At 37.6% G+C, this 25,251-nt stretch overlaps 1 protein-coding gene across 12 annotated transcripts in view; it reads left to right on the forward strand.

The window, feature by feature from the left end:
- The window catches only part of Unc5d (unc-5 netrin receptor D), a 505,989-nt gene that overhangs the window by 289,734 nt on the left and 191,004 nt on the right, over positions 1-25,251 (forward strand). For all 12 annotated transcript variants that reach the window (XM_078031186.1, XM_078031193.1, XM_078031187.1 and 9 more), the window contains exon 3: positions 1,759-1,902. In XM_078031186.1, coding sequence (XP_077887312.1) covers positions 1,759-1,902 — 144 coding nt within the window. The remainder of the gene's footprint in view (positions 1-1,758; positions 1,903-25,251) is intronic.

A 25,251-nucleotide genomic window follows, 5' to 3' on the forward strand; every position in this document is an offset into this window, starting at 1 on the left:
TGGCATCAAATTATTAACACATCAGTGGCTTACTCCTTTGATGAGGTTAGGGCCCTCGTAATCCAATCATTTTCCAAGAGCTCCATTCCCAACTTTGCTGCACTGGGGACCACGCCTTCAACACATGAGCCTTTGGGTAACATTTCAGATCCAAACCATAATAGCTACTTAACCTTCTTAAGCCATTCTGTTCCATAATGCCAGATGGAACAAATGCCATGTGGAACACCTATAAAAACTTAAATTGAGCAATGCATATGCCACTTATGTTCACAATTAATATGTTTGAAACAATTCACGTTTTTAAAGGTGTATTTGCTTAAGAAAACTAATAGGTAAATGAGTAAAACATTTGAAAAATGTATTTTCATCCATATGAAACAAATATATATGATATATAAATTAAAACACCTATGTCAATTTCATGGACATAGTCACAGAATGGAAAACTTGGAAATTAGTGGGTTAATTTTTCTTTAAATATTTCATGTGTTAGTCTTTATTTCCATAATTAAGAAGAAGTATTTAAAATATAGATGCAGCATTGAATGGTGTAGAGCCACCTGAACACAGGGCCAGTCCAGTGGAAGGCAGAAGCAGGGTTAAACACCAGGTCCTCCAGTTACAAGCTATGAGTGTGGACAGAGGACTCAGCCTAAGTCATATTGCTCTCATCTGCTGCATAGGTCCACAGTAGCATTCACTGGCTCTGTGTTATGGAAATGTAAGTGAAAAGGTTTCAACTGAGCAGGACACTGGGCACATACACAGAGTGCAGTAAGCCTGGCTGCTCTTCTCCCATGCTGCCCATCCTAGAGCCAGGCACAGGAACAGTGAGTCTCTTCTGGACAGAAAGGACACATTCACTGTAAAGTAAGCTACCTTGTTGGTGATGAAGAGGAATGTCCTCTTTCATCCTTGGTGATCAATGAAGGTGACCATTCTTCCCAAAGAGTCAAAGTTATGGAAGATGCTTCACTCCCCAGTTAGAAATATACCAAGCAAATTTTCTAACTATTTTGAATTAGAAAGCAAAATCATAAAAATCCCATTAAAAGGTTAAGGTCTTAATAGCTCTTCCCAGTTTGTAGATGTAGCCATAGATAGGCCCCTTCATATCATGGAGATGAGGGTTTTCCTGGGTTCTCCTTTCAGTGATATAAGACATACTTCACCTTTTCTGGTTTGCCTTTCTGCCTAACCTTTCTTTGGATCCCATTGGTTCAGTTGTCCTGAGCTTTTGAAGCCAGTGTTCTGGCCCTTCCTTGAACTCCCTGCCCGTTCACCTCATCCTGCACATGTTTTTATTCTGTTTCTTCTAAAGCCACACTGTTACAGTAGCACACCCAACTGTCAAGCCCTGGGGCATGGTGTTTAGAGGAACCTGAAACTGTGGTGTCTGAGATTGGTATGTTGCGACCTCTTTAGATTCTATAATTCTAGCAATTAACTTTGGTGCTCTGTTCTTCATGGTAGATTTTATACCATGAAAGACAAAGACAAAGCACTAAGTCAAGGTACTATGAAAACTACTGCATTATACTGGAGCCACATTGATAATACTTTACACTCGTGCTTATAGCCTACTCAGCTGGTGGAATTTAATTAGCAGTAATATATTATTGTCAAAGTAATTAAAACCTTGCCTTGATTAAAAACAGAATTGTTTAATTAAAAAGGAAAGGTTTGGCTAACCTTAACTTTCCATTTGAGAAACACAGTAGCCTCAGCTGATAGTCTCTCTCTCTCCCCCATCAGGATTGAAGGTCCGGGAGGTGTTCATCAATGTCACCAGGCAGCAGGTGGAGGACTTCCACGGGCCAGAGGACTACTGGTGCCAGTGTGTGGCATGGAGCCACCTGGGTACCTCCAAGAGCAGGAAGGCCTCTGTGCGCATAGCCTGTGAGTATCTTCTGTTTGACCTTGTCCTGTAGGAACATGGACAGGAGTTAAATAGAGCTCAGGGGACTTTGGAGATATTACATGCTTCTACAGAATATAAATTAGAGGACACAAGAACCCATTGGAACTGTCTTTATCTCTTCTAGATTTACTGTTTTAAATTTGTATTTTAAATGTTTGATTATTTCCTCCAGAGGACAATCAGCAAATCAGTTTGTCTAAGACCTTCTGCCTCAATCGTCAGAATTAAGGTGTCTCAACAATGCCAGGAAAAACTCTTCCTGAGAGAAACCCACACAAATGGATTCTGCTGCCTGCCATCAATGACAGAGTTCAGAGGGCATTGAGGGGAAGAGTTGAGCAATGACTGTTTACTGTGCTTTCCAGCAAATCTGCAAAGATAAGACATTAAAGACATTAAGGGATTTTTATAGCCTACTGTTAAATCTCTTCTCTCTGAATCTTAAAACATGGAAATGGGTCTTGAAACTGCATTTATTTGACCCAAGTAGGTCTAAAAAAAAAAGCAAAGAAAGAAAGAAAAATGCACACTTGAAAAATAATACATAAGAAAGAAAGAAAAATGCTTTCCAGGAGAGTCCAAGATTTCTTTGTCATATTTCAGCATCAGTGTTTTTATAATCTAAAAAAACACAAGATTTATAAATATGCAATCTTCTTTTCTCCTTCTTTAAAATGTCTTCAACCCACCCAGTCCCATTATCCCACCTCTTTGGATCCCCATAAACCAATACTGTTTGCCCAGTAATAGAAAAGCCCTTTCAGAAAGAAACTGGGCCATGGAGGACAGAGATGTTTGTTGTTTTATTCAAATGCCGTCTTTTGAGAGTACTCTAAAGAACACAGGACCAGAGGGATTTATCTGAGAACTCAAGGAATTCTTCATAACAGATGTTGATGGTTTAGAGATTAAGAAGAGAAGTGGATTGCTATTTGCAGAGACATTTACATGTCCTGGGAAATGAAAGCTTCCTCTTAAAAATAGGCATCACCTTCATTGTGCTGGCAATTGAGAAGGTCTCTCTTGGATGTTGCCTGGGCCACAGAGGAAAACTTTATTTTTTTAAATTTTATTTTCTCAGGGGAAATCTTTATCTTTGCTTACAAAAGGAAGAGAGGTCACCTCCTAATCTGCTTTCTAAGTGAGAACCATGGGGAATACTTTTCCTATAGTTATTTAGTTAGTTGACTTTAGCCAACCAATATTTTATGGCTTTAAAGTAACAGGTCAGCTGAGAGAAGGCATCTGTTTGCATTTACTTTCCCATAACAGGTCCAGGTCTGAGCTCCCCCAACATGGACTCAGTCAGGACAGCCAAGGCATTCAGTTTTAATCAGGCCAAAGCAGATACTCACTGGGCTCTCTCCAAACAGAGGAGGTGAAGCAGCTTGAGGGCTTTCAACATAGGCTTCCTCAGTTTCTTTATTCTTAGCCTTAATTTTCCTTTCCTTTTTTTTTTTTATTATTTTGCTTCTCTGAAGCCCACGTGACCTGTTACCTATAAATAGCCTGGTCAGTCTGCCTCTGGTCTCTTCTTCCTTTGTACTTGCTCCCTTAGTTCTTGATTGCCACAGTTTGCTAAAAACTGCCAGGAGTTTCCTCAGGGAAAAACTTTGTTTGCTTACAAAGATTGGCAGAGAAGGGTTCAACCTACCTCTTTTTCCTATGACTTTGTATATACTGTACTTTGTCCTTACAAATCCAGTGTTCTGCATGTCGCTTTCAACTGGCTGACGTGTGACTTCCCTCCTGGGGTCTCTGGTTTCACATGGGTGTTTACATGATGGCAAGGAGCTGACTTGAGTCCTGTTGGTTTCCATTGGCAGCTTTGCCGCTTTTTTGTTCTGTGGTGATCCACGCTTTATTTCACCCTACTGTATCTTTAGTGTCTTCATTCATGAATGTGTGCCTACTTCATAGTCATTGCAAGAGTTAAAGGTGTCGGTAATTATAAAGTGTTTAAAACTGTGCCTAGCAGAGAGCTAGCACTCATTCTCATTGGGGCTATTTTTATGACATGTCTGATTCTCCATAGAATCGACATCTTTCACCTGAAACTGTGTGAATCCTTGCTGTAATTGAATGAAAATTTTAGTGCCTTCATACTTTTTCTTCAGATTATGGATATTTACAAAAATCCATTCTAGATCAGCTCTTGGTATTCCACTCTTCCAGGCATGGTAGAATCAAAGAATGCTAAGGATGGAAAATGCATTTTTTATTCTGTCACTTTCCACATTTTTAGAGTCGTGAAATACTTTCATGACAAGATTTTGCAAATCTCTCCAATGATTAAAAAAATCATTTTGCCATTCTTGTATATAATATACACATATAAGTATGATAGAGGTATAAATTTAAGTAAAATATTTATCAGAATATTATTAAAACCTATATTGTGCTTTAACTTAATGTATTCTCAAATAACCTTTGCAAAATGTTTTTAATTTCTTCATATGTAGCAAGTGAGAGGCTTTTTAATTTATTTAAAATTATTTATGCAAGTCAAGACATGATTTGTCATTAAATATTGCATTTGACTTGGGGACCCATGTACATTAAAATGTAAATTGAAATTTAACTAGAGTAATGGCATCAAAAGTTGGGAGGGGGAACCCGCCTTCAGGACCTTACTTGAAATTTTTTTTCTTTGCTTACAGGAAAAAAACATCCACTTTAAAAAAGCTTAATTTTTATGTTTTATTAGCATAAGAGAGAAGATTTCTAGCATTTATTTGTAAGCATTTCCAGAAAATAGCACACTGTATATGTGGGTAGTTTTTACCCCCAGTAATGAAAAGCTGACTTGGATATAATTGTCACTATGTTTCTTCATATTAAATTGTGGTTTTTTTTTAATTCTACAGACAACTTAATATGCTAAATAAGGATTTTGATAGATGAATGTAGCTTATGAATCTGGTGACAGTTATCTTGAGGGGACTTTTCAAAATTAGTCTCATTTTTATATTACTCATTAAATTATTCTTGCTCAACATTAGAGCTCCTTATGCTTCCTACATTTAACCAATGATCCATTAAGAATTTAACAATTTGAAAATTGCAGTGGGCAAAACCTCCATGGCAACTGGCACATTCAGCTGAAGGATGTGTTGACATGAGTGTCTTGACGTGATCACGTTTGTGAATTTACGAAAACACCAGGAAAGCTTACTGGATGGTGTCCCTCAGAAATGATTTCATTTTAAAGAGAAGCTGTGCAAACAAAATCACTTATTTATATGACTCATTTATTCATTAAAATGGACACCCCTGGGGTACTAGTTAAATACAGAGTCCTGACTTCCACCCCAGACCTTTTGGATCAAACTCTAGAGGAAGGGCCAGGAAAGCTGTTTGTATTCAGTTAACCAGGTGATTCTGTGGTCAGCTGTCTCTGGAATGTCTGGGCTAGACACAGTTTTTCTCAAACTATAACATGCCTACAAATCTACTGGGTTTCTTAAAAAAAACAAAAACAAAAAACTACTGATGATTCAGTTAAAAGAACTCAGGAGGGGCTGGGGTTGTGGTTCAGCAGTAGAGTACTTACCTAGTGTGTGCCAGGCCCTGGGTTTGATCCTCAGCCCCACATAAAAATAAATAAATAAAACAAAGGTATCATGTCCAACTACAACTAAAAAATAACTATTAAAAAAATAACTCAAGAGGTCTACTCTAAGGTCAGCAATATTTGTATTTCTAATGAACTCTTTGGTTAGAGGTGTTGCTGATTGTTCCATGAACCATACTTTGAGTAACAACACCCCAGAATACCTCTAAGAAGCACTGTTTGGGAAATGTTGATTTAACCCATTTATCATCATATTATACGTGTTTGTCATTTGACATGTTTCAAAAAATTAGGTGACCTGTCCAGAGGGGTCACCTAGCTAGTGGCAGACATGGCACCTCATCTGTCCTTACACCACACCCCCCTTGAGTGCTTTTGCTACTGAGCCATGTGGATTTTTTTCTGTTAAATGGGAGTTTGAGAACCATAGTATAAAAGTTCACGTTTTTAAGTTTTTTTTTTTTTTTTTTTTTTTTTTAGGAAAGCATTGATTGCTTTCTTATTTTAAGAGTCAACTGCATTCTTCCTCATGGTCAACTTCTAATGTGTGTATAAACATTTTATTTTAGGAGCCAAAGTGCCTGCCATTTTAACTTTTTTACTTAATTATTCCACCCTATATCATAAAGAGGTTGTGGTCCCATCCAAGTGCTCTGGGCTGGGATTAGCTTGAGGCCCAGTTTCAAAAATGGTTTTATAAAAAGGTAAAAATAAATAAATAATGCCAACCCACATTTACCCCCACAGAGCTGGCAGAAGTCTGTCTCCAGGGAACGACTCCCTCCCACGGGTCCACTCCTGTTTGTCTGGTTCGGCGGAGCTGGAGGTAGACAGGCATCCTAGGGCATCTGCTACTTCTGCTGCTGGGTGCTTGTCAAAACCAGGAATTTTCAGTTATTCGTAGTTGTTTATTTTCATGGATGAACATTTGGCAGCTTAGCCCTTTCTTTTACCCCGCTCCCTTTTTTTCTTTTTCTTCTCTTCTTTATCTGCTTAAAAATGTTCTGTGTGAATCATAAACCCTTGGATAATCCAACTCTTCTTGACACTGGGCTTTTTATTTATTTTTTTCTCTACTGTGGAAGTTGGGAATGGAAGGAGGCTTTGTGTCTTACAGTCAAGCCAGTTATAGCAAGTTGGCCACTTGCAAGAAAACACAGCAGGAAACCACTACTTTGTTGATTAAAAAAACTATAAAATTTGATACACGCTGAATAAAATTTAAATATGCTTCTTATTTGAGATACTCCTAAAATATCCAGGCAGTTGTGCCAAGAATGAATGAAGAAATTAGAAGAGAGTCTCATTTAAAAGCTTTGAAACTCCCTACTTTTACAGGCCCATAGTAAAAGCAGGATTATTTTCATTTGCTTGTTTTGGGGGTAGAGTCTTTCAAAATGTAGAAAGAAAGGCATCCGATAAAGCTTCGCTTTTAGATCTCAGGTTCATGGACTTGGTAACAAATTTTATCTGCTAAGAACTGCCAGTGGTCCACTCCTCCATCCTGAAAATTAAATATAAAAATGAACAAATATAGGTACATCTGTCTGGCATTCAGACTCCTCTCCTATGACATCTTTCCCTGTGTGCTGTGTTCCACCTGGGTAGCACAGCAGAATTGTTTAGATTCTGGAATGTGGGGCTTGCTTTGCCCTTCCTTGCTTTACCAATATTTTTTCCTCCCTGGAACATGTCCACAATCCCATCTCTCACCCATCTCTTCCTCCCTAATTCCTATATCCAGTGGCCCCTGACTTGCTACTTCTTCATAAAACACATGTGAACAAATAAACTCTTAATCCTATTGACCTTAGCAACCTCAGATAGCAATTAAGCCACTGGAAAGTTTCCTCTCCAGCATTGCCAGGTTCAAAATTCTATAAGTTGTAATTGTCCATCTCTGAGTTCTCATAGCATTTATTTAGTACTTCTCCTGGGATGCTCAATAATCATAGTTATTTCAAAGTTATTTATGGGCTTATTTCTCTCACTAAATTAGAAACCGCTTCAAGATTCAACCCATTATTCCCCTCATTCTCTTGACTCCTAATGCAGAGCCTTGAATATTGTCTCTGAATTATGAATGTATGTTTGGTTGGAAAGCAATCCCACCTATGCAGATTACGACTCCATGAAAAGATAGTTGTTAGCTGTACATCATGATTATGCCATGATGCTTGCATAGCGCCTGTCTTCTTAGCAAATCCAAAGTGCCTGTGGACATGTGGGAATCATCTTTGTCCTCCTTAATTTGTGCACTACTCCTAATACTCAGTAGTGCAGTAAAGAAGAGATCAAAAAGGAAAATGGAGGTAATGAAGCATTAGAACTGCTCAGTGGTGACATGTGGTATACAGTTCTGAGAGAGCTATGGGCTGCAAACCCTACTATTGTTACTCTATTCATCTTTGTTCAGAACCTGAAATGCTTTCTCACGTTGTAGAAACTACTGTTAAAACTTGTTATCAGCATTTGGTATAAATCACACAAAAACCCAAAACCCTGTTTTCCCTTCTCATGCAAGAAGTCAAGAGACAATGCTATACTACTCTGCCAAAGTAAGGTCAGTCCTTTCCTGTAGACTGAAGTTAGTTTATGGAAATATTATTGAAAAATATGAGACTCCTGGCTTCTGGATAGTGTTGTACATTGTCTAAGAGTATCTAGTCAAAGAAGGGAATGAGTACTGAAAGACAGCTCTTACTCGGCTAACCTAGTTGCACACCTTGGAATGTGATTCATCCCCCTGAATGAAGGGGCTAATTTTTCCTGGAAAATAGGAGCTTATTTCTAGCCAACATGGGTGCTTATTGGTTTCTAGTTTACATATATAGGTGTGAAATTTGCTTGAGGTAGTAGAACAGGGTAAATAATTTGTAGGTTCTAGTGCAAAATGAAAATGTGAGGTCCGTTGTTTAAAAAGTAAGAGTTTTGAGCCATCAGCAACAAGGAATGAAATCAAGCATGGAGCCTCAAGAAACTGCATGAGACACACAGCTGTGAAGCTGGCTCTGAGAAATCACCTAATACATGTAATAGTTATCCATACAGGAAATAATTGGCCTAGAAAATGTAGGAAGACATTCAGATTCTCTCATGCAAATCCAGGGACAGGTTTATTCTATGTTACTCCAAACCCAGAGGCAGGATGGTAGAAGCCAAGTATTAAGGTGGCCTGTTTGGGGTAAAACTCACAAGTAGACCTATCCAGTTATGGAGTGTTCTTCCTGTGGCTACAGCTCCCTGTACATAGATCAGCAAGGGAGGTATGATGGGTTGTGATAATGGACAAGGAATTACTTCATTAGATATGTAAGTGAAGTGTGACCTATTACGATTTTTTAAAAATTTTGAAATAACATCAGACTTTTGGAAAAGTTGCAATATAATACAAAGAATTTCCTTAAACCCTTCTGAGAATCTTCCAATGTCAACATCTTACCACACTGCTTTAGTGTAATCATTATTTTTGTGTTTATTGGTACATAGTAATTTGTTATCAAATATCATGTACTATATGTAATAAATGCACTATTCATTCACATGACTGGCAGAGCAGTAGGTTTGTTTATCCCAGAATCGCCACAAACACCTGAGTAATGCTTTCAGCCATGAGGTTACAACAGCTATGATATCATCAGACAATAGGAATTTTTACAGCTCCTTTATAATTATATCAAATGTGTAAAAATTCCATTGTTGATAAAAATATACAGCACATGACAGTATATTTATATGCAATGATTATGTGGGATCTTTTTCCTTCATTGTTTTAGTTGTAGATATGATGGCCACCTCCTCCTAAAAGTGATACTGGATTTTTTTTTTTTTACACCAGGTACATTTTTCAACATAACCATGATATAATTATCAAGAAGTTAATATGGATGCAGTTCTATTACATAATCTAAGGGCTTCATTCATGTTTTACCAGTTGTCCAGAAATATCTTTATTTCTTTTTACTTGTATAAAAGAGATTATTATGTATGTTGCAAGTAATCAATCAGTAATATACAAACAAAAGTTCTTATGGATATCATATACATATATATTAGAGTATATACATTAACAATACACACATTTAAAGACATTATATGCATTTTACATACATATATATATACACACACATGCATATATATATATATATAAAACTTTATGTGTATATAGCAGGGAACAAAGGTCGTATTTGAGAACATGTAAAACATTGAAAGGAATCCAAATAATTTTAATAAGTGAACATTCTACAGAGTGTCATAAATCTAAAGTATAAAGAAAGTAAAATTTTCCTAGAAGCTAAAAATAATAAAATAGCCTAACTTATATATACTAAAACAGAGAAGGAAATATAAAAATTTTTAAACTAACTTACAATAAAATGACTACACACCAGATTCTTGAGTCCAATTCAGTGCATAGAGGCAACTTCATACATGAAAAATACATTTATCAGAAAGTTAAAAAGAATGAAAACAAATCAACTTTGTGCTCAATTGAAAGATCCATAAAAAGAGAAAATGATTTTTTAAAATTTATTCTTTTTAGATATACGTGACAGTAGAGTATATTTTGATACAGAAAAAGGGAAATAAAGGGAACAGAGGTTGATATAGGAGTAGGAATGCCGCAGTCTGGCTGGGCAAAATAACCCAGAGGTGACAAGCAACTTGAAGGTTGAAGCGGGAACTGCTTTATTGCGGAGGAACTGAGCGGGAACTGAGCGGGAACTCAAGGTAGTGGGCACCCAAGGTAGCAGGCACCGCTTTATTTCGGAACAGCAGAGGTATATATTCCAAACTGATTACACACCCCTTGACTCAATTAGCATCATCTAGATACAGCAGTCAGCCAATAAGGAATCCTCATCATCTCAATGGCTCAGTGGTGTTGCTTCACAAACCACTCTTCCTGGCAAACTGCCAGGCACCATCTTGACTTGATTTGTGGTCCCCAACATAGGAAAGACAGTGTAATGAATTGGACATAACCTTCCTGTGTTCATGTATGAGTACATGATCAGTGAAACTCCACATCATGTACAACCACAGGAACGGGGATTTCAATTAGAATAAGTTATATTCCATATATGTAAAATACGTCATAAATGTTTTTTAATTACAAACAGAATCTTAGCTCATATGCTATAAACAGCAGCTACCTTAATCCAGATAATTCCTCATTTTCCTTTTATCTTTTGTGACATTGATTTTGAAGAGCAAAGGTCTGTTATTTGGTATAATGTCCCTCAATTTAAATGTAAAAGAAACTGCAGCCTTTAGAAGGGACTTCGTCAAGCAATTTCAACACCAAAATAAGTTACAAGAAAGGATTGTAACTCATTAAATAAGAATTCACGCTGATCTTTGCAAAAAGTGAACACATGGATGTAAATAGAGGAGAGGGAGAGCTCTTCCTTACTGTAGGATATAGATGTATCCTAATATTGATTCAGACAAATAGTATTATGGAGTGTAAAACTAGCTGATGGAAGTTTCAGGAGTAGCTAGATTTTTACTTAATATCAAACTATTCATGAAATACTTCCTAATAATGTACTAGTAAATTTGTAGTTGAAAATCCTGTCATATACCACCTTTATCACATAATCAGTCAATATCACTGGCAGTAAGAATAAGACAAAGCCATTATATGTCTTTTGATGGGACAAACTGGGAAGACTACATCAATTCACTGTTATTTCATCTAAAAGTATGTAATGTGTTGATTCCCAAGTATTTTATTTTTTTTAGGCTATTGTTAATGGGGGTGGTTTTTTTAGTTTCTCTTTCAGAGGATTTGATACTGATGTATAGAAATGCCTTTGGTTTACGAGTGTTGATTTTATATCCTACTAGTTTGCTGAATTCATTTATTAGTTCTAGATATTTTCTGGTGGAATTGTTTAGATCCTCTAGGTATAGAATCATGTCATTGGCAAATAGTGATGTTTGAGTTCTTCTTTACCTATCCATATCCATTTAATTTCTTTCGTTTGTCTAATTGCTCTGGCTAGAGTGTCAAAAACTATATTAAATAGAATTGGTGAAATAGGGCATCCCTGTCTTGTTCCAGTTTTTAGAGGGAATGCTTTCAATTTTTCTCCGTTTAGAATGATGTTGGCCTTGGGCTTAGCATAGATAGCTTTTACAATGTATTTAGCCAATACTGTGGGCAAGCTACATTAAGGAACATTTTATGCAATGGTCATTTTTTTAAAAAATTAGTTGTTGATGGACCTTCATTTATTTATATGCGATGCTGAGAATCAAACCCAGTTCCTCACACATGTGAGACAAGTGCTCTACCACTGAGCCACAAACCCCCAGCCCAGTAATGGTCATTCTTAACTACTGATTTTCACAAAAATACTTTCTGTATTTGGGACACTGTTGTGGCATGCTGAAGGTGTAAGATGCCAAAAATAGACAATGCACATCTTTCAGAAGCCCTCAGTTTCCAAGGAGGACTGGATCTAGGACCCCATGCCATGAATACCAGAATCCAGAAATGCTCAAGTCTCTTACCTAAAATACCAAAGTATTTCCATATAACCTGTGCATATCTTCCTGTATCCTTAAAGTCATCTATAGATTGCTTATAATACTAATACTCACTAAGTATCCCATATCCAAAATGCTTCAGACTCAATTTTAGAATCTTTCAGACTTCAGAATATTTGACTAGATATAACCAGTTGAGCATGCCTAGTACAAGTATCAAAAATCAAAAATGCTCCAAAATCCCCAAATTTTTGAGTATCCCATTTAGGGACATTTTTGATTTGGGATTAGGGATGTTCAATTTATACAATGTAAATGGTTTGTAAATTGTCATTGTACTATATTGGTTAGAGAATAATGACAAGAAAATATCTGCATATGTTTGGTGTAGAAAACATTTCTAAAAATATTTTCAGTCTGAGGTTGGTTGGATCTTAGAGCCTACAGATATTAGGTGTTGAATATATTCCCCTTTAGGTCAGTAAAAATAAACATGAATTGGGTATGGAGTAGAAAGCAACATTTGGATGAAGATGCAACTTGAAATTTCAAAGTTGCTTTGTGCATGCCACATCTTTTTACAATCCACCCGCAGATGGCCTGGGGATATGAATTTTTCTCCTCTTCCAGTAAGAGTTCTTCAACAGGAAGTGTGAGAAGCACTGAACTATAAGAAACTGTGGAAGGCTGGGGATGTAGCTCAGTGGCAGAGTGCTTGCCCAGCATGCGTGAGGCCCTGGGTTGAATTCCCAGCAACAAAAGAAAGAAAGAAACTGTGGTCTATGAATAGAGTAGAACGATTTGTACAAAATTCATATGAACTCTACTATTTTTGCTTAACATGTGTGCATCTGAGCAAAACAACCTTAAAGATGAGGACAACTAAGGCAGAAGTATATAAGTTTACAATATAGTTTGCTGTGGATGTGAAAAAGAAAATTTCCCCAAGTAATATTCCTTCATTATATTCATTGCCAGCTATTATTGTACCTAGAAGAATTTGCAGAACCATACCCACCACTTCTGTAGTGAATCACAGCTTAATTCAATCTTTCTTTCTTACGGTTGAATTTTACCTTAATGTTCCTGAAAAATAGCATTTATGTTATTAAAACAAAACAAACTTCAGTAACAGTTTATCAGGAAGATAATGTAGATTTTAATCCAATTCTGACTTTTTCAATTAAGGAAAATTTCTGACAGATAATAACAACAGCTGATAAACAACAAAATCCAGAGACTCACTTTTGTAATCTTCGAGGACTCTGATTTTCTTAGGTAGGGTTTACATCCCCTTACCACAGGAACAATCTGCTGATCCTAGAGGCCCAAGATACACTTCATGAGTTAATAACCTGAGGTAATGTCTGAGGAAGAAGGAGGATTGACAATTTTAAAAAATATTCAGGTTAAAAAGGACCTTGTGTGAGAGCACAGAAGGATGGAAGTACCTGGCCCAGGTGGGTTTGAGCTGCACATACAGGTTGGGTATGCCTTTCTGAAATGCCTGGAACCAGGAGAGTTTCAAATGGCGCTATATATATATATTTTTTTTTTTTTTTTTGATTTGGGAATATTTACATAGACTTCACTCACTGAGCATCCCTAATCTGAGCATCTAAACTTCACAGTGCTCCAAACTTTGAATCTTCTTGAGCACCAGGTGTCGGCATTAGAGATGCTTGGTTCAGGCTTACAGCAAATAAAATATAAAATGGCAGGAGATACTGATACCAGATAACAGTAGATCGTTCAGATTATGGAGGTGTTTGGATTCCCCGCTGAAAGTTGAGATTAATTCAGGATATTATTTGGGTGACTAAGATGTCTTTCAGGACAGTGGTGGTATCCTGTTTTCAAAATCCCCAACCCTTCCATTCACTGTGGTCAGAGGGATTTAGGGAGCTTGGTAACAACCTGTGGTTGCTGCTGGCATCTGGACTTTTGCAGGGGTAGGTAAATTTGAGGTTCCGGGAAGGTAAAATTAACAAAGAGTTTTCAGCTACTTAAACATGGAGCTAAGGGGATGAAAGGGATCATATTATGTGAAAATATTCATGGCCCATGGGATATTCAATGGACTGTCTTCATCATGCATTTGTATTGATGAACCTGAAACTGAGGCATAAAAGACCAGTAGCAAAAAAACAAATTTGAGAATCATGGGCACATAAGTGATAGTTAGGATAGGTTCCTAACAAGAAGATAGGAGAAGCAAGTTTTATCAGAAATACCTATGATTTTTTTTTTCCATCCTGCACCTTCTCTGCCCATAGTGCACCAGCTCTCAATCTGCAGGTGAGGAAAGAAAGAACAATAGGTCATGAGAGAAATTCTGTAATTGTTTAAGGAGTGAAGAGGAGAGGACCCAGGAAGGAGATGGACCAAAACAAAAGTGGAAGAAGCATTAGAAGATCCAACAAGGGAATGGAGGTCCTTATGAAGAAATAAACGGTATCAAAAGTTACAAAAGAGTTGAGAAATGTCATTAGTTTTGACTACACAAAGGCCTCCATGCACCTGGTAATGAAAGAGGTGACATGAGATTCCATACAAAAGAAAGTGGGGAGCCTATGGACAAGTCTTTCCAAAAGTTCAGTTCAACTAAAAAAGAGAAGAGCTGGAATAATAGTTGTAGATAAGCATTTCAGGTCTACATGGCAATTTGATGCAATCCTGAAGATTAGGTTGGGTCATAGTTCAAACCTTTGTAGAGAAGGAAAAGGAGTGACGAAAGAGTGAAGAAAAGTCAAAGGAGCGGGATTGGAGTTCTGGGCTCAGCTGACTAGCTGTGTACTCTAACAGCAATTCCTGAAAGCCGCTCTCTGAGGACTACATGGCAACTTTCTTTTTAAAAGTAAGGTCACTAGGACTCAAGACATTTGGAATTACACAATCCGGGAGCAGGGCCCAGGAATACTTTCATAACTTTGCTGTCTTTCATTTCTTCCTCCTTCCGACTAATCATGGTCAAAATCCCTGTGCCTGTTCCTTCTCTTCCCACCTCTAAATATTGTCGTGTTGTAGGTCTCTATCTTGGAGCCTCTCCCCTCCTAAGGCTACAGATTCTCCATGGTTTCAATACTATGCAGATGACAAATACTCTCAGACTTAATGCTGTACCTCTTCTCTCAACTTCTTTGTCTACTGCCTGGGTGACCCGTCTACTTGGACAGTAGGCATTCCAAACTTAACATGTCCCAAAAGGAACTCATGGTGGGTGAAATCCCCACCAACACTGTTGGAAAGCTGTGTGGATTCCCCAGTCTTTCCTCTTTCAGTAGTGATCTGAGAGGGGACCTTCATGAGACTGCCTGTCAATCTTGACTTCTCTCTTCTCTTCCGTCACCTCCCACCCAGCAACAAGTCCGGCCAGATCTTCCTTCAAAATGTATACTGGCTCTGACCTCTTCACCTGGTAGAAGCAATTACTGTTTCTCAACTGTGAGAGCCCCTTCCCTGCCCCTGTTCTTGCAGCCTGCAAATCCATTCTCCACCCAGCAGCCGGGAATGATTATGTTGTCAAAAAATGCAAATGAGACGGTGCCCTTTCCATAGCTCAACTTCTCCTAATGGTTTTGTAAACTCCTTGCTACTGGCTCTAGCACAAATTCAGCCACCGCCCCCTCGTTTTCCCCTAACCCAGGATGCTTCCTACTGCTGTTGCAGTTCCCAGTGACTTCTGTTCTTCCTCAGACTCCTATGACTGTTCCTGTTTCACGGCCTTTTATTTTTCTCTTTGCCTGAAAAGCATCCCACAGATCAAGTGGTTGTCTCTTTCTTGCTGGCTCCAATTCCATTGCATTGTTCGGTCTCCTTATAAGATTTCATATAAAACAGGAATTTTGGATGAAAACAAAGTGGATAACTTCAGGGATCTTTTGGATCCTGTTCTGGCTAGATTGGTTTAGGGTAAAGGAAGGTGTAGTTGCCTTCATCCCAGTCAGTGGTGTGGTGGCTGGAGGCAGGAGGGACTGGGTATTTGGTGGCACATTCCAATACTTATGTGCTCATGATGGTGGTAGCTGCATCTCGTCCTGGTTGACCTTCCTGGTCTCAGGGAGACCTGGGGTGAGGGAAAAATCAAACAACTAACAATGCAGTTAAAATATATCTTTTCCTTGCCTCTGGGTTGGCTTTTTCCTTCTCTGTCTCTTTCCTCTCCCTTCTCCCCCTTCCATCCCCCTGCAGTAACAGTGTTGAATTATAATGAGGTGGTGAGCATTGAAAGCTTGAGGTTATTTTTAGGTCATTTCTTTTTAAACTCATTGCTAGTTCATAGCCCTCTAATTTCCTGTGGAGGGCTGGGAGGTCACTCAGGAAAATCAAGGATGATTCTTCACGTCTCTGCTGTTCTTAAAAGTTGGTTCCATCGACCGTGTTCATCAGGATGCTGAGCTGCAAGCCAACTGCTGGTAGAAGATGTGAGAATAAAGCAACATCCAGACAGGGAACCCTGACAGTGGGAAGATGAACAGCATAACTTTTCCATATACTGCTTGGGAACTGAGCAGCCTTGTGCAGTTAATGGTTCTTGGCACTGTACTTTTTGTCTTTTCTTTTTTCTTTCAAAAACACTTTGATTCAATGGCTGTTTCCGCCTTCACCTAAGACTCAATTTTTCCATTAGCACTACAAGAGCAATAGTACACGCAGACATACGGAATGCAGAATTTATGTATATTTTGTCCCTACTGCATTCTATGAAATGTGATGAACAGATACAAAAAAATGTGTCCTCAATATTTAAAAACAAGGGATCAGGGAACTGCTGTATTTTTACCTAATGAGTTTTGAAGCTTGTTGAGATTTACTATTGAAGATTGTCAAAGATTGTTAAGATCTGCTCCTTAGGTCAAACTTCACCTGTTCTTTATGTATTGACCCAGCCAAATCAATACAGTCACTAGGTGGAAAGTACCTCTTATGGAACTTGGAGGCAAAGCAAACAGAAACCCTTCTGTAGGCATGATCTTCTCATGCAGGATTCCCACCCGTAGTCCCTACGGTGCTGAGGGAAGTGGCACCGAGTGGCTTCGTAGGCGTAGGTGGTTATGTTGTAAACCACGCATACATGCTGTCTTGTCTGTCTTGTCCATTGCATCAAGAATGGACACCTGGGCAGGCTAGCTGCATGAGCTGACTCTGTATGCGAGATCACTCCAGTATTAAAGTGATCCGATACTTGTCACTTCTTTCTTGTCTGAGGATAACCTGATCCAGAAAGAAAAATCAAGAGTGGGTAGTGAAAAGAGAAGGTGAAAGGTACACAAAAACCAAGCAGACAGCAATGATTCTGAGAAGCCAGAGGCCCTGGTGAGCTGCCAGCCATGGATAAGTTGGATTCATTAAGACAGAGTGAGAGGGAATAGGGGTGCAAAATAAGAGAGTACGTGTGCTAAGAGGACTGTGAAATCACCCAGGTATTGGAATTACACCTGATCTCTCTAGCCCCTTGTTTGACTGTGTTATAGCCTCTTTAAGACATAGTGTAGGGTGACTCTGGTTCTTTGATTGAATTCAGGTCTTGTGATCCTTCTTGTTTTCCTATCAATCCTAGACTGGTAATTAAGACTTTTGTCTTCCCGATTTTCAGCAAACTCTCAATTTCTTGGTGGAATCTGAATGGATCTTTGTTGTTGTCCTTTTAAACAAAAGAGGCCAAACAAAATGGAATTCATTGTGTTTTGAGCAGCTCAATTAAGAACAGGTTAAGTTCGTTCTCAAGGCACTTTTGGAAAGCCTGCAGCTGTCTCTGCCCCACTACTGCTGGTAAAACTGGAGCTACTCCCTCGGCACCACCACCACTAATAGACCTGTGCTCCTTGTGAACAGGGCAGTGATACCCAGTGCTAGTTATCAGATGTGATATTGATAATAGTAATTTACCAGCAGAGGGATTGCAGAGCATAGGGGACATCACCAAGCCCTGAAGTCATTTTATGGTCCTGGAAACAGCCTTCAAGAGCTTCTGCATGACAGGACCCCTTGCATCAGCCAAATGCCTTGATGTCCCCGTAAGCAGAGACAGCTCATGGCCTGGCCCGCTGGGGGTAAGAAACCTGGAGAGTCAGTCCCATGGTGACTCACCTCTGGCCAGATGGGTCCCTTCTTCACTATTGCTGCAGGGTTTACACAGCAAGGGTGATGATTGTAATATTCAGGGACTCTAGAAAAGAAAGGGTATCATCTCTGTGTTCTTGGAATATAGGAATTTTCTATGTGGAATTTTGTTTTCAAGTCAGCTGTCTCTCAAGGAGATGTGGTTGAAATCAGAACTGGAAGATCCAAGGTAAAAATGCTTGATGAAAGTTAGGAGCAGCCTGATATTAGAGTGGATCTTGTACTCCAGAAACGTGCAATATCTATAGATTCAAGCAGAGGGCTTTTAGCCAGGCTGGCAAGAGAAACATACACAGCGTGCCAAATGCAGAACACCATCAAAAGGAGTGAGGAATTTTCCTGACAGGAAGCCTTCGACAAGTTTCTCCTGGGAACTGGAGCCAGTAGCTAACTTCTCAGGCCGTAACTGTTTATAGCTGGAGGAGTGAGGCAGAACCAAATGAAGGCACCGGGCCTTGACTTCCATTGTGCTGGTGGACATCTGTTATGCATTTGAACCAGCCCTTTTATTACAACAAATGATCTGTATTTGGCCAAGTTACAAATCCTTTTTATGTATGACAAATGTGGCTTATTGTTCCTTCAGAAAAATATGGTGGGAAAGATGCAAAGCTGGTTTCAGTATCTGTATAGTTGGACAACTAATGGAACATGGTACCATCCTCCCACGGTCTTAACAAATGGCTATGACTGTGACTATTAAAAAAAATGTCTCTGATTTTTCACTGGCTGATTTGGTTTGAATGAGTAAATTATTTTTATTTCATTGCATTAACTGCTAGAACATTGAATGAGCCGATAACTCCCTGGTGTTGCCGAGCTGCGAAGAACTATTATTCGGAATTGAATTTTTATTGATTTTCTTGTGCTACAATGACTTTTCTAACATAGTAGCATAAAAGGAAAATGAGAAAAAGGCCAAATAGGGCATGGGGTGAGGAAGGGGAGCCGGCTGCTTCCTGTGGCCCAGCGTCAGGTACCCTACTTATTGGTGGGGACTGCTGACTCTGGAAGATGCTCTTGCTGATTGTGATGTACGGGTTAGCCACATACCTGGCTCCTACTCCCCTTTCTCATCTTCTCTACTGCTTTGTTACTCGTCACTTGGGGCCTTGTTGGCATTCTGCTGTAGAACTATGGAGGGTGACAAAGTGAAGAAGGAGCAGAAGTAGACAGCTTAATGCACCAAATTGGTCAGTGCCAAAGATGGTGCATAGCATTCACACACACACACACACACACACACACACACACACACACACACACACACACAGTGTCTATTGCATTTATGTATGCATGCTTTTTTTTCTAGCCATCTTAACAGAAATCTAGTTCCATATTAGTCCATAAATAATTATTCATGAGTTGGAGTGGGAATTTATATCTGCTCAATCCTTTATTCAAGAAGTACTTATGAAGTGACTACTGTATACCTGTCCAGTTACCACAGGTATGACAACAAATAAAACTGACGAAAGGTTTTGCCCTCATGTCCCAGGACTAAAATGTAATTAGAGAAGAATGTTTTAGAATTCACTGTTCCCTAGAGTTTAAAGGATATGTTTATTTTTGTTTTCTTTTTTGATATATCTGGTAGAGGTAAAACTTGACACAATAAAGTGAAACAAATCTACTTCTCCCCTGACTTCTGATACAGTTTGGTTTAGTACATAGGTTCTTGACATCTCATAAAGGAGAGGGATTATTTTGGGGGGACTTTTTTTTGTGGTTGCAAAAGTAATCCATGTTGGGGCTGGGGATGTGGCTCAAGTGGTAGCGCGCTTGCCTGGCATGCGTGCGGCCTGGGTTCGATTCCCAGCACCACATACAAAACAAAGATGTTGTGTCCGCCGATAACTAAAAAATAAATATTAAATTAAAAAAATAATCCATGTCGATAGCAGAAATTTTGAAAGAGGCAGAAACAAATGAAGTTGACAATTAATATATCCGTAATTGTCCCACAACAAAACTTTGAAATGTTAAACACTTCTTTTCAAGTTTTTTCCTATTACACATATAGTAATTTTCAATTTTCAGATGGGAGAGTTTTCTATTTTTAAACCACATTTTAAAATACTCAGGTTTTATGCAGGTTGATTCATTTCCTTCATGGAGAATAATGTGAAAGCTATTGTTTTACTTCTTCCCATAGACCATGTGTCTGCCCATGATTCAGAGTGAGATCAGAAGGTGGAAATATATTTGTGCTCCACCCTCTCAATATATATAAATAGAAGACAAGTCTAATATAGGAGTGTCCTTATGTGATGTAGCTTACGGAAAGAGAGGTGGCCAGGCAAGCATTTTGAAGAGTTGGAAGAAAGAAATAAGAGAGCATTTTTGAAGGAAAAAAAATAGGAGTGGGGGTTATGCTTCAAGCCAGCATTAATCTAAAACTACAGATGAGGACTTGGGTGTATTCTATAGGTGTGTGAGTTGCTCTGCCTCAACTTGGCTGTTTCTCTGACAGACTTTCTTGCCATTTCTAGATTAAGTCTCACTGTGCTGTACCTGTAAGGAACTTACTACTACTTTCTCATCACTCATCCTCGTACCACTTAATTATTCATCTTGTCTCTATTCTTACTGTTTGAGCGTATATTGTGGAAGGGCTGAGATGGCATGTGTCATGTTCAGTAATGTGTCTCCACTACTGTGTGTCACAGTGTCTGGTTCATGATCAAAAGTGTGAATGAATGAAGGAGATTGTTGCACATTTACTGAGTCCCTGAAGGCATATAACAAGAAGGACTGCCACCAAAATAAGTATGTAATGCATCTGTAACTATTTAATAGAGAAGTTGATGTACTGATAACAGTATGGTTACTACATTTGGAAAATGATTTTTACCTACCAACATATCTCTCTAAATTAGTCACACACACACGATAGAAATAATTAATGCCCATTACTTAACATTTTATTGAATATTAATCTACAATCTTCAGTAGTTGGAGCTTATCATTTTAAATGTCTATATAGTATTCCATTTTATGAATACACCAAATATAGGAAGTTAACCATTCCTTTATTGTTAAATATTTAGATTGCAGCATTTGTTCACTAAATGATAATTTGAACAGTAACACCATGCAAACATTTTTTTCTGTGTGGTTCTCTAATCATTTTCCTAGAAAACTATAGAAGTGGAATTATTGAATCATATAAATGAACCCTTTTAATAATAGTTTAATTAAGGTATCCACATACCATGTAATTCACTTCTAGGATCCTTTAAATAATAGCCTTATTGAAATATTCAGATACCATGAAATTCACTTATTAATGTACAGAATTCAGTAGTTTTTAGGATATGCATAAAGTTTTGCAATCCTATAGTCCATTTTAAAATATTTTCAAAACCTGAAAGAAAAGGATTCACTATCATCTTTCACCTTCATTTAATTTCAGCTCAAGCAACGACAAATCCATTTTTTGGAATTATGTATAATGGAAATTTCATATAAGTTGAAAATAAAATACATAGTCTTTCTGAATGGTTTATTTCACTTAATGTTATTTTTAAGATTTATTTGTAATTTATTGCAAAATAATATTCCATGGATATTGTAGGACATGCATGTTATTTATCCATTCATCAGATAATGCCCCCATCGATGAACTTTTGTAGTAATTTTGGTACATTTAACAACTTCATATGCACCTGTTTTCATTTTTAGCAGTGTCTTGACATAATTTAATTTTCCATACTATTTTTAATGCTGGTGACTGTGAGTAAAAAAACAAAAATCAAAACAAAACAAAACAAAACAAAAAAACTGGGGCTGGGGTTTGGCTCAGTGGCAGAACACTTGCTTAGATGTGTGAGACACTGAGTTCGATTCTCAGCACCACATATAAATAAAACATAAAGGTACATCAACTAAAAAATATTTTAAAAAACAAACAAACATGTAGCTTGTTTAAAAGAAGAAAGAGATTCATCAGCAGTTTTAAAATTGACATTTCTTAAATAATTTGGGCTACATGCCCTTTTAGATATCTGTATCCAGTTGTGTCTGGCTATTTTACTTTATGACATTTATGATTTTTTTTGCTTCCTACAGACTTTTTATATATTAACACTGTTAATATTCAGCCCAGAATTTTGGCCTATGATGTTTTTAGATAATTTTTTTTTAAATTTTGACAAAACAATACCTACCAATCATTTCCTTAATGGTTTGTACTTCAATTTTTAGTTTATATTACCATCTTGTTAAGATCCAGTAGATATTTTATTTTATTATTGATGTGGCTTCATGTAAAAATATTTCTTTTATGGGATCTATTTTGGTATAAATAAAACATACATCTAATTTTATTTTTATGCGTAAAAGTAATTAGTCATCTTAATACCTTTCCCCACTTAATTTCAGTCACTTTTATCATAACACCAAATCATTTTTTATTTGAATATCTCTGTAAAATGCTCTAGTTCATAATTAATTGTGTCTGATTTATGACAAACCACTCCATTACTCCATTTTAATTATCACAGCTCTATAATAGAATTTAGTAATATATGTGATCTTTATTAAGCCCTGTTACACAAGCAGTGCTCTTAGAAGAACGTAAGTATGTTAGTGGATTTATTCTCCTTACATTACAGATGAGGAAACTGAGGCAAAGGGAGATTAAAGATAATTAAGAGTCAAGGTGCTAAGGGGAATGAAGGGAAGGGACAGTAGAATGAATCAGATGTAACTCCCCAATGTTTGTATGTGAATACATGACCAGTGTAACTCCGCATCATGTACAACCACAAAAATGGGAAGTTGTACTCCATGTATTTATCAAATGCCAAAATACATTCTACTGCCCTGTATATCTAAAACAAACAAATAAAAATAAAATAATAAATACAAATGTTAAATATATTTGCATATCAAAGTCTTATGCTTCACATTAAAAATCTGACTCAGAAAAAGAAAAGTGTTGAGGTTCTCATGAGTGGCATTCTCAGAATTCAAACAGATAAACAGACTCTAGTGCCTGACCACCTTCCTCAGTCGCTCATGAGGTCTGGGACGTCTGATACAGCAGTTTAATTCCACATTATTAGTTATTACACATGCTTATGAGGTATTGTACATTTCTATTTCCAGATTTGTTGGATTTTTATTAAATATATTTCTAAAGTATTTATATTTAAAACTTTTAAATGGTATTGCTTGCTGCCAAGTTTTTTAAAACTACAACTTCTAAATACTCAATCTCTTACTTTGACTTGTTTTCTGATAGATTATTGGAGAAGGTAATGTTTCCTTTTTAGAAAGGATATATAAGAGGGATCATAATTTCTTGGCCCTATGTTGTCTCTGACACTATATTTTTATTATTTTACTCATGAATCATAACATGTTTAGAAATAGAAAATTAATGCCTAAGCTTATTTTCTAAAACCAGAACAAGGAATGTGATTAATTGAAATTTGATATATAGTGATACAAGGAAATCATGGCATATCCTGGTTTTTACTACACTATTAATTACTTTTTTTGAAAAAAATACTTGTGAAATTATTACTTTCACAATTGTATTAATTTATTAAAATTCAAAGTGTCAACTAGGGATATATATAAGTATTTTTTTTTCTTTTAAATGCAATTTTTTTCTTTGTACCCTATGATCCCTTCTGGAAACACAAGTCCCTTTCCAGCACAGAGAATTATTATCATTATTAAATTGATTTTTTTCTCAGCTTGTTGTGCCCTTTTAAAAATCCCTATTATGCATAATACTGTACGGCTCTATCTGCACATTATCTTTGTCATTTATTTCATCCTTTTTCTGGCAATGTCATTAACACTTTATCACCTCCTCTTGCCTCATGTATTTCTCCTGTATTTATTGTGTATTTATTCTCTGTATCAGATTTTGCAAGAGACACTAAAAATAAAGGGAAGAGCTTCTCACACATAGAACTCACCTTCACAGAACTGATGATCTAACATAATAACAAGGAAACAGATATGGAGCAAGTCATTATAAGAGCCTTGCTAGAGGACATTTCTTAGACTGCATCGAGTTGCTTCCTGACACAATGAATGCCAGTCTCTACTCCTGCTGACCTATGATTTCTGGAGCTGGGGCTAGGACTCCTGTGCTAGATTCTGGCTCCCATTAAAGTTCTACCAAAAAGGCAGCAGCAGGGGCTGAATATGAGGAAGAGGGAGAAAGAACATGTGCTGTTCATTTTCTCTCCCTGTCAGCATCACCTCAGCAGAGTTTCTTTATCCTGGAAGTGCAAGTTGCTTCTTGATTCCAGCTGGTTTTTACAAAACTCTCCGAGAGCCAGCTGCCTTGTGCTCCTTAGAGATGCTAGCAGCAGGCTTTGGGTGCAGCAAGCTTTGGGTGTGAGTCTCTACCCAAGTCCCTGAGCACCTCAGTTCCTCTACCCAAGTCCCTGAGCACCAGGTGCCCAGTGTCCTCTTCATGGGTGTTTGGATGCCCTTCAAGCTTCAGAGTTTAATATCTCTGGCTTTTTCTATGGGTCCCCCCATCCCCATCCCCCAAACGGGATCTGCTTCCTGATATTCTCCCTTTCCTTGTTGATCCTTCAGATTCTTGTGTCCATAATTTCTGTTAAAACAACTAGTGTCCTTTCTGTTTTACTGGATGAATCCTGACTGACAGACCTGGCTTCTATTCCATTGGTTCTGTGTTTTGCAAAGCTATACACATATTGTATCTATATGTTACTTATGTTATATGTAAACAGAAATGCATAAATCCTAACCTAAATGTGTGTGTGTCTGTTTCTAATTCAGCAGTTATGTTTCTTTTCTTCATATTGGCAGTTTATTGATCTCAGATATTATCCCTCTCATAATTCCCCGCTCTTGCTTCTCAGTTGCTGTTGCCTTTTAACTTTAAAGAAATTGAATTAGAAATTGTCCAAAAAAAATGAGTCTGTCTTCTTGTCTTCTTAGAGAAAGATATTTAATTTCAATTTTATGATGTCTTCTCTCTTTTGTAGTGTCGTTCTTTTTCACATAGCTAGGAATGTTTTCTCTACTATTAGAAAATACACAGGCTCCCGTCTGAGTCTTTCAAGCCTTGGAAGGAACAAAGGTGATAACAGTGTTTAGAATGCCTATTCAGAAACTAATTAGGTTGAGGGAC

This window comes from Ictidomys tridecemlineatus, chromosome 14 (genome assembly GCF_052094955.1).
Source record: "Ictidomys tridecemlineatus isolate mIctTri1 chromosome 14, mIctTri1.hap1, whole genome shotgun sequence".
Classification (NCBI taxonomy): domain Eukaryota; kingdom Metazoa; phylum Chordata; class Mammalia; order Rodentia; family Sciuridae; genus Ictidomys; species Ictidomys tridecemlineatus.